General features: G+C 33.5%; 1 protein-coding gene across 4 annotated transcripts; it reads left to right on the top strand.

The window, feature by feature from the left end:
• The first annotated feature begins 4,284 nt into the window (after positions 1–4,284).
• On the top strand, positions 4,285–8,731 carry LOC106381677 (probable disease resistance protein At5g45510). Of its 4 annotated transcripts, none has more exons than XM_048761797.1 (3): positions 4,285–4,532; positions 4,751–8,163; positions 8,339–8,731. In XM_048761797.1, the coding sequence occupies exons 1-3, from the start codon at positions 4,514–4,516 to the stop codon at positions 8,351–8,353; spliced, it is 3,447 nt and encodes a 1,148-aa protein (XP_048617754.1). In that variant the 5' UTR covers positions 4,285–4,513; the 3' UTR covers positions 8,354–8,731. The 4 variants fall into 4 exon arrangements, with proteins under 4 accessions (XP_048617754.1, XP_013677055.2, XP_048617755.1 ...); XM_013821601.3 differs by having other exon boundaries at positions 8,423–8,731; XM_048761798.1 differs by having other exon boundaries at positions 4,382–4,571; positions 8,423–8,731.
• The last annotated feature ends 5,301 nt before the right edge of the window (positions 8,732–14,032 follow it).

Raw genomic sequence — 14,032 nt, forward strand, 5'->3', positions numbered from 1 at the left:
CATTTTATACAAAAAGAGATACTATTGTTTTTTAAATGAAAATGTGAGAGTGATGTACTTCTTTGTCCAATCTTAGGGGGGGGAGGGGGGGGGGGTTATTGGAACATAAATTTCTGTGAAATTTGATGATTTTAAATTTTTAATAGTTGAGAGGATTTTACTATTTAACTAGATTTAACAAATTTTATCAAATACTTTTACATAGATTTTCATTACTTGTGTATAGAATTATATTGATTGTTATTAACTTTTAAAGTAAGAAATTAATGGTGGTAGAAAAAAAAGAAAGAAAATCATTTCAATTAAGGCAATTCTTAAACAACTTTTGAAAAACTTTTTGTCACATAAAAATCTCAAGAAATAAAATAACCAAAATTTTTAATTTCTACTTCTTACTTTATAGATATATAAATAATAAAAAATAAAACATATTTTTTTATATAATTTCGAAATATATGTTTTAAATTTGAATTTTTGTAAAAAAAATTGAATTATTATTTTTGAAATGTTTTTTTAAAAAATTCGAAAGTGCTTTCTAAAACTATTTTTACAAATTTTATTTTAAATTTTTAATATTTTTTTTTATTTTTTTAAGTTGTCAATTGTATTATGTTAAAGTTGTGATTTGTATTTATTTCATTCTTCAATTTGAGTTTTTGTATGTGAGTGTATTTTATTACATTGATTTCAACTTATGGGTATATATGATATTCTCAAAATTGAGTACTATGAGTAAAAACAAAGAAAAATTACATCTCAATAACAATAGATTTTAACAGAATCTTAAAATCAATGAAAACTAAACTTTTTCAATCTATACTATTATTTGCGAAGTAAATTTTTGGAATCGAGCTCTCACGTTAAAAGTTAGAGTGGTTAATATCGTTTATACCCTTAATGAATAAAATGTATAACTAAATTAAAAAATAAAAACGAAATTTTAATTTATTTGATTAGATAATTGATTAAAATTAATAATAGTAAGAATTATCCAAAATCTGAAAATATAATTTTAAAAAGAGATAATTTCTGTATATATTGTATTGTTATCTGAAAAGTTCTTTTAGTAAAAATTTAAAAACATGAATTATATAACTAAATATTAATCAAATAAAATTCTTAATTATATAATTAAAATAGAATATTGAATTATCCAAAATCTAAAAATATAATTAAAAATAATAATTTCTATATATATTGTATTGTTATCTGAAAAAGTATTTTAGTAAAAAGTTAAAACATAAATTATATAATTAAGTATTAATCAAATAATTTTTTTAGTTATATAATTAAAATTATAATATTAAGTTATTTTAAAATTTATTTTAGTATAATAAATATAATGTACAAAGAACTTTTCAAAAATTATGAAAATGTTTAAGCCCGCATCGCGGGCAAAACACCTAGTAACAAAGTATTTTGAGTGGAATTTAAAAATCATCATCCCAATAACAATAGATTCTATTTAGATTTTAAAAATTCACAAACTAATAACAATGAAATACCAAAATTTAATAATTCTTCAAGAACTTTTTTGCCCAATAGCTCTTTCTTAATTAAATAAAATTTTTTTTTTGGGTGGGATGCACTCAGTGCTTTTCTGTCTCGGCAGGACAGTCTTCCCACGTACTTTACCTTTTACATTCAAAAAGTAAAAATTTCAGACGATGCAATTTTACTGATCGGTAAATCAGAGTTTAAAGTTAAAAGTTTATAGCATAATTTAATGTAACTAGAGTTATGTAATGTCTTTGACCAAAAAAAAAGAGTTATGTAATGTAAGTATATCTATCTATACTATTATTTGAGAAATGAATTTGTTTACTTGTCATATTTTCCATGATTTTAGTTGATTTGCTTACTTATCACTTTTCCATGATTTTAAGATAAATCATTAGTTTAATTAATATTATTATTTAAAATTTTGCTTACTTATTATTTTTTCATGATTTTAGTTAATTTGCTTACTTGTCATTTTTTCATAATTTTAGAATAAATCATTAGTTTAATTAATATTATTATTTAAAATTTTATTTTAAAATATATATATTTATCATGATATTAAAGATAATTAATAAATATTAAACTATTCTACCGATATATATATATATATATAATATTATTTTTAACAAATATATTTTAATATATAATTATCATGATATTTAGGATATTTAATTAATAACTAGATATTAACAATATCTACTGATAATATAATCATTACTTTTATCTTATATTAATTTATGATTTTAATGACTAATATTATAGCCATTTCTTTTATTTTTATAGGAAATATTGATGAAATACAAATTTTATATATAAGTATTTTAATATATCTGAATTAACATGTTTTTTTTGGTTTATTCGGTTTGATCGCTTAATATACTCAACCATATCCATATACTGCGGTTTCTTAAAAATAGCATCCATTCAGTTTACTCTGTACTACCAAATCAAGACCGTTTTTCCTATTTCGGTTTGGTTCAGTTTTAAGTGGTTCGATTTTACCAGACTGCTAGACTATTGTTATTTTATTAATGTTTTATAGTTGTGATTTTTTATAATCCTTTCCAGTACCACATGATTTCTTTTCAGTCCAAATACTACATGTATTTAATTTCAAATACAAATTTTCTAATTTAATTATTAAATTTTGTATCTAATTTAGTTATTATTATTTTATAAAAATAAATATTAGAATAAAAATTGTTAGGTATATAGATATATTAATCCGCACAAGGTACATGACATCAACTAATTATTAATATTGTTAATATGTGTACAGTAAATAGAATTGCCAGTTGAATCATTATCTTTCTATTTATTTTTTATAAATTATAATAAATATATTTTAGAAGATTAAAAACAACATAAATCATAGATAATTATTCTTTTATTACATAGGAAATTTTTAATTTTACCATAAATATGATATCACTTTTCAATTCTACTTTAAAAAAATAATCATTTCATTTATATTTAATTTTATGATAAAAAAACTAAATTATCCTTTTAAATTATTTATAAATATTTACAACTTTCATAAAGTTTATAAATTGAACTCTATCTCTTAAATACTAAACCTTCAACAATAATGACTAAACAAAAAACACAAATGTTAACTATTTTTCATTGATTGTATTTTTGAAAAGTGATAATCTTATGTATTTTAAACAATTTTTCTTATTACATCCCTAAGAAATATATAGATTTTGTTTTAAAATCATGTAATTATTTAGTATATCTACTAAAAATGTTATATCTGTTAATGTACAAAATATATAACACACACACACACATATATATATATATATATATATATATCACCTTTAATAATCTAGGAAGTATTTTTTAAAAAGTATTTTATCCCATTATATTACAAATTAATTTCTTTAACAAAAAAGTTAAATTTGAATATTAGTTTTTTTGGTGTTCAGAAAAAAAAAGAATATAAGTTTTTCTGTCAACTATTTATTGGCTAATTTCTGTCATTTTTATTAATAAACCAGAAGGTGTCGGTCCAAATAATTTTCTTAGGAGAGTGTATTCAACTGAGAGTTTTAGGTGATTTCTATTAAAATGATAAATCTACTGTTATTCAAACATGAATTTCAAAAAATCATTTAAAATCCACTGTTATTTAACTTAACATTTCGTAGAGTACTTTAAAATCCACTGTTATTGGAAATATTTTAAGTTGTGGAGTTTTAAGTTTTTAAGTGATTTTAGGGTGTTTGGGTGGAGTTTCTTAGTTAAAAAAATTAAAACTCAAATCCCATGGTTTTATGTTATATTCTAGAGTGGTTTAACAAAAATCACGTAAATCTCTGCAACTTATTGAAATCATTTAAAACTCTATTAAAAATCAAATCAGCTGAAATGTTATTGAATAATTTTACCAAAAAAAAATGTTATTGAATACACCTCCAGAGGCTCTCGAGACTAGTCGACATTAATAGTGATAGCATGACGTAAAACATCCTTCTGAGCACTAAACCAATAATCCAAGCACTATTGTTCTGATTATGGCTCCGAATGGTGACTGCGGTTTGAACGGTGCGGAACAAGTGGTTCAACTGCGGTGCAGTTTAACAGTTATAAAAATGTATAGATATATAGTATATGTAGAGATTTTTGTTACTGTTAAGTGCAGAGCGGGGCGGGACGATGGTCTCCATTCGAACTATATATCAGTTATAATATTACATGAATTTTATTTAATTTTGTGGAATATATATGATATTTTAGTTTAACGTAAGTGCATACAAACGAAACAAATTGGTAAATGCATACAAAGATATAGAAGAAGAACACAGTAAAAATTATATTTTATTCTAACACAGATACAAAGTCATAAACAAATAAATATGTATGTGAGAAATGATTAGAAACAGAGATGTAAAAGAGAGATAAAGAGCCAAAAAAGAAAAGGGAGAGAGATCAGAGGTTGACTTGACTTTGTCGACAAGGCTACCAAAACACTAACCTCACCGGCGAAGAAACCTCTCCACCGATCATGGCGGAGCCTCCTCCAAGTAACTATTCCCTACTGCAAAATTTCTTATGAAATCAAGGTCCTGTAGATCTGCACGAATTGATTGATAGGTGACTCAGAACTAGGTTGATTTGCTACTGTTACCAATTTGAGAAGGTGATAGATAGATAGAAACTCAAAAAAAAGTTTTAAAGTTCTAAGTTAAGAGATATTTGTGTTCATTTCGAAGCTCTGCTCTAATGCAGTTTTATATCACAGGCATGGAGTATGCAGAACTGGGTCAAAAGAAGAAGGATGAGGATTTGTGTAAAGAGATAGTGGGAGTTCTGGAAACAGATGGCTCTCAGAGGGTTTTGCTAGCTGGTGAAGCTGGAATCGGGAAGACGAGGCTGGCCAAGATGGTAGGCAAGCATGCCACTGATGCCGGCCGTTGTTTTCTCACCATCTGCTTGCATCTCAACAGAAAGTTTGATGATGAATTGTCGCTTTACGAGAACATAGCTTCCCAGTTGTGTCTGTACTCTGACTTTGAAGAGACTGAAGTGGATGATAGGGATGAAGACGAGGAGGAAGAGAAGAAGCCGGAAGCTCTGTTGGCTGAGTTGAAGAAGATGATAACTGAGGAAATAGAAAAGGTGAAAGAAGCAAAAGAGGCGGCGGAGAAGAAAGCAAAAGAGTTGGCTGAGAAAGCAAAGGAGTTGGCTGAGAAAAAAGCAAAGAAGCAACCAGTAGCAGTAGAGAACAAAGAGGGCTCACACACAGGACCGCTGTATCTTCTGTTGATTCTTGATGATGAAGGAAACAAGACTAGTGAAGACAAGGTGATGAAGGAACTGAAACTTGAGACGTTTCTTAGAGAACAGAAGTTTCTTAAAGATGACAAGAATCGTCTCAAGATTCTTATTACAAGAAGAAAAGAAGAGGAGGAGCGTTCAAAGGCTGCTGGTGAAGGTGCCACAGAGGATGCAAAGAGTGAGCAGGAGGATGAGAGCGAACAAGCGTCTGATGGTGGAATCAAATCAGAGAAAAGTGATAATGAGTCTGATGAAGGAATCAAACCACATGACAGCGGTGATGAAGGGAAACCTGAGCCCCAAGCCCCAAGCAACGCAACCGTTATAGACCCTAACGGGAAAGGCGTTCCTCCTGCTGGAGATGAGTTCCATACCAAGGATATGTCAGAGTCTTTGCTTAATTCAATCAATAAGCCTAATAATATGAAGGATCTATTTGCGTCTCTTATGAAGGATTGGAAGACTTACGAGAAATTTTTACCTGACTTGGTGGAGAAGAGCAAGAACTCCCCAGCTGCCATCTTCGTCCTAGCCAAGTCCCTTAAGCGGATCACTCCGAGCACTCTTGATACAGAAGAAGAAAAAAAACTACAACAAAAGATAGAGAAAAAGATAGAAGAGGTTCTCTCAGCTGCTCGTCCTTCAGACTCTTCTATCAATCCAGTCCTGCGTCTTGCATATGAGCTGTTGGAATTCGATTTTCCGTTGAAGGATGCCATCTTGGATTGCTTTTGGCATAGCTTGGACTTCTTTGAGCACTGTGGCAGTGTTTACTACCGTGACCTCATCACACAATGGATACTTGAAGGCTACTTTGATCCCGTTAGGTCCGTCGAAAAGGCGTACCAGGATGGTCATCTAATCTTGATGGAGCTTATAAACCGCGGAATGCTGAAGATACAGGAGAACAATGTGGTGGTACCAGAGAGGGCCATGAGCACTTTGATCGATCCTCGACGCCGTGGGCTTTTCGGAAGATCAAGACTTAGGTTCTCTAGAGTTTATTGTGGTGACAAGAGGAAAGGTGTAGGGAAAATCACTCAGATAGATGATATGATTAAAACAGTGCAAGCAAAGAAAGGAGACAAGGTTTCCACGGTTCTGGTTAGTGGAGACCGTCTGCGCCGTGAAACTCCTGTGAAGTATTTCAAGAAGCTGAGTGATCTCGAAGTACTTGGTCTGTTCGAACCCACACTGGAACCTTTTATCACAGCTTTTACAAATCTTGTCAAACTCCGAGTTCTTGTTATCAGGGACTGTGATCTACTGACGGACATTGAGGAGCTTAAGGATCTTCGAGAACTACATGCTCTTGAAGTCTCTGGCGCCAGCTCCTTGAAGAAAATCTCTGATGGATTCTTCAAGGCATTGTCTAAACTTCAGAGTCTTCATCTCTCTGGACTTCAGATCACATCTTCCCCTTCCAGCATTTCTGAACTCACAGAACTCCACTGTCTCATCATCAAAAACTGTCCATTACTGGAAGATTTGCCAGACATACAGGAGCTTGTAAAGCTCGAGGTCGTTGATGTTTCTGGTGCTCGTGGGCTGCAGACGTGTTTCGACAACACGAAAGGAGAGAAGAAAAACAAAAGCAAGAACAAAAACTTCTATCATCTCACAAAGCTTCAGCTCCTTGACTTCTCCGAGAGCCAGATAGAGCGGCTACCTATATTCCAAGACTCCGCCGTAGGGGACAAGCTTCACTCCGTTAGGCGGCTCTTGTTGCGTGATTGTAGCAAATTGAGAAGGTTGCCTAGTCTGAAGCCTTTGTCAGGTCTGCAGATTCTTGATCTTTCTGGCACAACGAGCTTAGTGGAAATGCTTGAAGTGTGCTTTGAAGATAAGAAGGAGCTCTTATCTCTTGATCTCTCGGGAACTAATCTGAGCGAGTTGGCGACCACCATCGAGGAGCTGACAAATCTTAACAAACTCCTCATGAAGGGTTGCACCAACATAGAAGTTCTCCCAGACATCCAAAAACTCACAAACCTCGAGGTCATTGATGTTTCCGGATGTGAAAAGTTGCATACCATCGAGGGGTCATTTGAGGACATGTCTTACCTATGTGAGGTGAATCTCTCTGGAACCAAAGTGAAGACACCAAAGTTGCCAAACAAGACTGAGATTCGTTGTCTGAAGCGTATTACTCTGGCAGATGGAACGCCTTTTGAAGGTGAGGATTGGAGCGAAATAAGGGATAAGATTGAAAGTAAGAGATCTGACGAGGCTAGCTCCTCAGAAAAGGCGTCTGAAGAAATAGGAGAGGAGACGCAGTCAAAGGAAGCTCCAGCTAGTGATAGTACTGATATGGGAGATGTTATCAAGGAACGTCTTTGCCATGTCCCCATTGAGAAGGATATATACAAGACCATACTATCACGTTTTGATTCTCCAATTCAGCAGGAAGTCATGAAGATCCATGAATCTAAAGACCACCTACAAGGGGAAGCCTCAGCCAATGCTGAGCTTGTGTCACTTGTGGACATTGACTCAACAAGGCTTAAATCTTTTTTTAGCGAGAACAAATCAGTCAAAGATTGCTCGCTAAGGATGTGCAGGGATATACAAAACCTTTTCTCTGAAGTGGATGTGGAAAGTTTGGGATCACTGGAGACATTATCGATTTCAAACTTTTCATCGTTGGAGACTATCTGCTGGGGTGACAGCATCAAGAGTCTTAAGAAGCTAAACATAGATTGCTGCCCGAAAATCAAAACGCTTTTCCCTGTGATGCCTAGCAGCTTAGAAGAGGTGAACATAAAGTATTGTGAGAAGCTGGAGACAGTTGTTGAAGGAGTCGACCTCTCAAGTCCAACTAATTCGAAACTGCAAGTGCATATATGGCCAAAGTTGGAGGACACTTCAGAAGACTCGGTAAGTTGCAACTTTCTACTCTTATAACCTCTCCAGTGAACATTTAGAACCAAGGACTATCATAACCTCTCCAGTGAACATTTAGAACCAAGGACTATCATAGCCTCTCTTTTTCTTTTTTTTTTCATGAGAAATGTTCAAAAATTATTTGAATACTATTTTATCTGTTTTGCAGGTCCGTGATCCTTGAGTTGTCTTGCACAAAATCTTGACTGTTTTCAGGTTCATCTGAGTATTTTAAACTGCTGTGTATTTGCAGGAGGACTGGGTTATGATAGAGAGACCCTGAAGTATCAGGAAGATCACAGAAGTAGATGGAGCAGCAAGATCCTCTTACTTTGCACTAAGCATCTGGATTGTTGAATGTAATGATTTACGTACTCTTTTATGCGTGTGTCTGAACTGTTGTCTGTTTGAATAACGACCGGCTATAAAACAACATCGTACCGGCTTTGTTTCCGTTGTGAAATAACTGTTGTGAGTTGGGTGAACAAGACCTTTGGGTTGATTGTTTTGATTTCTCAAACATTGTATAACAGTATTGTTGAAAAAGTGAGTTTCTACTAAACATTGATTACATAAGTAGGATGTCGAAACCAGGTTGGAGGTGTCTCTTCAGTCTTGAAACATATCGTTAAAATTAATCTCTCGTGTGCCAGCAGCTAATAAATGAATGTTAAATAAAAATCGAGGGTAGACATCTAAAATGTTGTGAAAGTTCAGGGGCTTTTTACCACCTACATCTAAAATGTTTGATCACATTTCTTCCTCTTACTGTCTTAATGGGAATCAAAAGACTTTCCCTCCTAAAAAGAGCGCACCTTCTGGAAGCAAGGTACCTATATACACTCTTTCAGCTAGCTTTTGCAATATCTTTTCATCAGACTAGAATTTAAGGTTCGTTGAAATGTATAAAAGGGTGCACAGCTACGAAAGCACATATAGATGCAACCAGGGGCGGACCCATTTGGGGGAATGTGGAGTCAGTTGACACTAGTAAAATTATACTATTTCCGTTTCAAATTATTTGTCGTTGTAGAAAAAAATTTTATTTCAAAATAAGTATCGTTTTATAATTTCAATGCAAAATTTATTAATTTTATATTTTGATATATTTTTTAATTGGTTGAAATTTGGTTTTGTGTATTGGTAATGATGTTTTTATCTAGTAAATATACAAAATTAAATGTTTTTTTAATCTGTGTGCCGAAATCTAAAACGACAAATAATCTGAAACGGAGGGAGTATAAATTTGATTTGAAAGCCTTGTTCATTGGTTAGTCACAATAGAGTTGGTGAGAAACTGTACCGTTCAACCCATAAAACTCAGGTTCAATTCCACCCACTGTAGAGCAATAATATATTTTGATATGTTAGATGCTGCGAAACATCCATTGTATAAAGGATGTAAAGATGGTCATTCACATTTATTATCTACAAGTAGATTGATGTCCATTAAGACAAATTATAGTTTGGTTGAAGAACGTGTGGATGTGATTGATGATTTTGTGAGAGGTATTCTACCTCAGAATAATCTTGCACCTCGTTCATATTTTGAGGTTCAAAAACTTGTAGTTGGCCTTGGTTTGTTGTATCAGGTGATAGATGTATGCATCGATAACTGCATGATTTACTGAAGAACGGATGAGAACCGAGAGAATGTATAACTTTATCGGGAATTTATTTATAAGGATACAAGTGAAAGAGTTCTGGAAGTTGTAATTTTGCCATTGACAGAAAGGTTGAAGAGGTTGTATCAGTTGGAACACACAACATGAACAATGAGATAACATGCAAAGCACTCAACAGATGATTACACTTCCTTCAAGCATTTCAAATAAAAATATCCATAATTTTCACATGATAGAAGAAATATCCATATTGGATTATGTATTGATGGTTTCAATCATTTGGAAAGCATGTAATTGTGACACCTTATAACTTAACGCCAAATTTGTTGCATGCGACGAAGAGTTTATATTACTCTCCATTTTTGTCCCATGATCAGATCATGGTAAAATATCACTTGATGTTTTTTCAGCTATTGATATATGAGTTGAAACAACTATGGACATATGGTTTTCTTGCATACGATATTTCGTGTGAAGAGATTTTTTATAATGTGAGCACTACGTATGTGGACAATAAGTGATTTTTGGGTATATGGTATATTATCTGGATGGACAATGCATGAGAGGATATCATGTCTTTATTTTCAAGATAACAAATATGCTTTCCAACTCAAACACATAGAAAAAATGTCTTGGTTTAAATGTCACATGAGATTTTGGCCACACGATCATCCATATCGTAGGAGTATGACATTGTTTAGAAAGAACACAAAGGTGTTTAATAGCCCACTTTATGAAGTGGCAGTGATTTGGAGGAACAATTAAGAGATTTTAGTGCTGAGAGGACACCAGACGTAGGTGGAAACGTATATTGCCCAGTAAACGGTGTTGGAGACTCCACAGTTAACATAAAATGAGTATTTTATGGAATTTGCCATATTTGAAGGATCATTTATTGCGGCATAATTTAGATGTTATGCATAGGAGAAGAAATATTGTAACAATCTGATGAACACTATCCTTAATGTCCAAGGAAAAATGAAAGATTATTTGAAGTATAGATTTGGTTGATATTTGGGCTCTTTCCAAACTTTATGTTGATGTGCATGGTAAATGTCATGTTCTGATATGTCCGATTGGATACAACTGTGAAGGACGAGTTCGTTGATTAGATTAGAAACAACGTTAAATTTCCAGAAAATATGCATTAACTTGCATAACTGTGTCGATAAATGTGAAGGAAATTTTATTGGCATGAAAAGCCACGATTATCATGTAATGATGCAGCGCCTCCTTCCGTTAGGTTTTTATGGACTACTACCACAAAGTGTTTATGAAGCAATTACATGTATCTTTTATGTTAATCAATTGAATTAATTATCATTTTAAATATATTATGCTTATATACATACATATCTTTTTTTTTCTATATTTATGTAAGAGTAAGTGATTTCTTCCATGATTTAAGAACGAGATTACTCACAGTAGATGGTATTTAAATTTGTAGACTAACATATATTTGATCGTTTTCAACCTCGAGAAGATATTTTCTTCATCACTTTCTGATGTTATGGAACATATTCTTATTCATCTTGTAAGAAAGGCCTCACCTCCGATGAGAAAACTTAGAGGGAAGAGAAAATAGAAGTGGAGAAGAAATACAGAGAAACCAAAGGCCTCGCCTCTGATGAACACCAGTGGATAACAGTTCTGATTATTTGCGACTTGATGGACTGGGTGTCAAAACCAGCCTGATGATCCTCTACACTTCACAGTTAGAGATAACACCACCGCCAGAGGAGTCCCCGCGGCCACAAACACCAAAATTTATAAGGAACAGACTCGTGCAACTCTAAGTCGCCGCAAATTGTGTTGTATCTCCGCCGTCTCACAGGTCCGAGCACCACACATAGCTCCGCAACAATCTGGTGGAGAGAAGAACCCATGCCAAAAGGATTCATATCCTGGGAAACCTCCATCAACCAAAAACCGAGCCGTCGTCGGCGCTTTCCACTCAACATTCGAGACAAACCCAAAGCCCCCAATGACTAACACGCAGAAATGGCAGCCATTCCATCGTCTTTATAAAGCAGACTGCAAAAGCCAAGAGTTCGACACCCATTAAGACCACCAGGATTCTGTAGAGGCCAGTATAGAGCTACTAGAATCGTCGAGATGGGAGAGTGTGACTCCAAATAACACCAAAGAGAGATACTGAATCCGGCAGTGAAAAGGAAAACCAAAAGGAGGGGCGGAAAGACCTCTAAACGGACCGACGGACACGTCGAAGCCGGAGATCCCCTACCTAGATGGAGGAGAAGATGAAGTGAGAGAGAAAATTAGTGCGTTAGATACATACCCTAAGGCTCATGATATTAAAAATGCAAAGCATCGATCTTGTTGTCTCAAGTTTTATAATTGATATTGTTGCGTAATCAATCTCTCGTCTGTTTGTTGAAATATTTGTGATGCTTTTGATAAAAAAAAAATTATTTTGAATATCTCCAAATAATTCTCGTAGAAGTTAGATTTTTTATCACTATTCCTTATTACAAATTATTGTAAAGTCTCCCAAAATTGGATTCCACGATTATAAAAAAAAAAAACAAATTCTCCCAAAATTCTTTTCATGACTTTTCACTGCAGAAAAAGTTTGGTTTTAAATTATACTATATTTAAGTTTTATGACTTGTTGATTGAATAATAGGAGATTTCAAGTTTTTTTCTAGTGACTTTACATAAAGTTTGTGTTTAAAAATATATATCTGATTTGAGAAAATATTTAGCAATCATTAGTTGAATAGTAAGGGATTTTGAAAAAAATACGAAATCCCTAAAGGTTAAAAAGGTCACACTATCTCTTTGTTTTAGTTTGATTTTCTTATTTAATTCTTTGCCATGGAATATGGGAGCAAAACATAAACCGAACGCCACCACTAAAATGTTTTGTTTTTCTTTAGGTAACTTAGTATAAAGTTGCTTTTCTATGTATAGCATAAGGATTAAAGTAGAATACTTCTCCTATAGACTGTCACTGACATAATAAAGAAAATACGGATAATACTTCACGTGAACATGCAGAGCAGTTCATTTCTCTCAGCAATCTGATAATATTTCACAAAATATACTGTGGCATGTTGACAATAAATAAATAAATGATAAAAATATCATCTGGTCACTCCTTCAAACTTTTCCAGCAAAACATGCATGGATACTTCTACATATTACAAAAATAGCTATCAGTCTCAAGAGTGTTTTGCCTTTAAGCGTTTTTTTCGTCTTGTAATGGATGTGTGCACTGTTGATGACAAATTTATTAAATAGCAATAATCTATCTACATATATAGGCTTACAATGTTTAAAATCTATGTTGACAAAAAAACTCAAAAATTAAAATAAAATGAAGTCTTAGCCAAATATACATGGCCAGTTTGGCTAACGAACTTCAGCGATCTGGAGAGATGCCCGTCTCTTCCTAGATAACAATCTGGGGCTAGATCGTCGTCAGGCGTGACCAGCAAGAATAGTATCATCAACATGGAAGCTCAGACGTTCCAACTTCTATATGTTGGACTTGGAGTTATTTTCCCGACCTGTTAGTAGAGCCTTGGAAGCAATATCATGAAAAGTCTACAGCAGGTGAAACCAATAAAAACACAAAGGATTCAAGACCAACTGTCTCTTTATTAAGAATCACTTAAACAATCTTTTACAAAGACTTGTCTAATCCGAATTACACAACGCCACACGCGGCTTGTCACGGACCAATTCTTAATCTACCCTTTGCGTGAACCAACCCCTGTTGATCACGTTTACAAATCACTCACTTTCTGAACCCCAAAACCCCTGTTTGTGTTTCTGTGAGAATATATCGTTGAAAGCTTAACCTAATCCTAAGTCTAAGCTTTCCTATATATTGCCACCAATTCTTTCCAATTGTGCAATATCTATTTTCCTAAAAATCAGCATCACCAAATCTTCCAATTTGTGATCTGAGGATCTTCTAGTTTGTGAATCACGTCCAAACAAGATCAGCCAATGGGAACTCTCCACGTCATCACGTCTTAGTTCCTTTTGTCCACGTCGATGTGTTACACATTATCGTCCATGTGTAACACAACAGCAACACGCCAAACTTCAATATTCTTTGAATATGTCCGAGCCATACTCCAAAGAACCATGTCAATCAACACTCTTTCTGTGTCAATGCACCAGCATGTCAAGCTCCAGATCCCTGAGCTTACACTCTCCCCCTTTTTATCTGAATATGTCAATCTCTAGAAATCTGCAAGCATCAA

This window comes from Brassica napus, chromosome A2, assembly GCF_020379485.1.
Source record: "Brassica napus cultivar Da-Ae chromosome A2, Da-Ae, whole genome shotgun sequence".
Lineage (NCBI taxonomy): Eukaryota > Viridiplantae > Streptophyta > Magnoliopsida > Brassicales > Brassicaceae > Brassica > Brassica napus.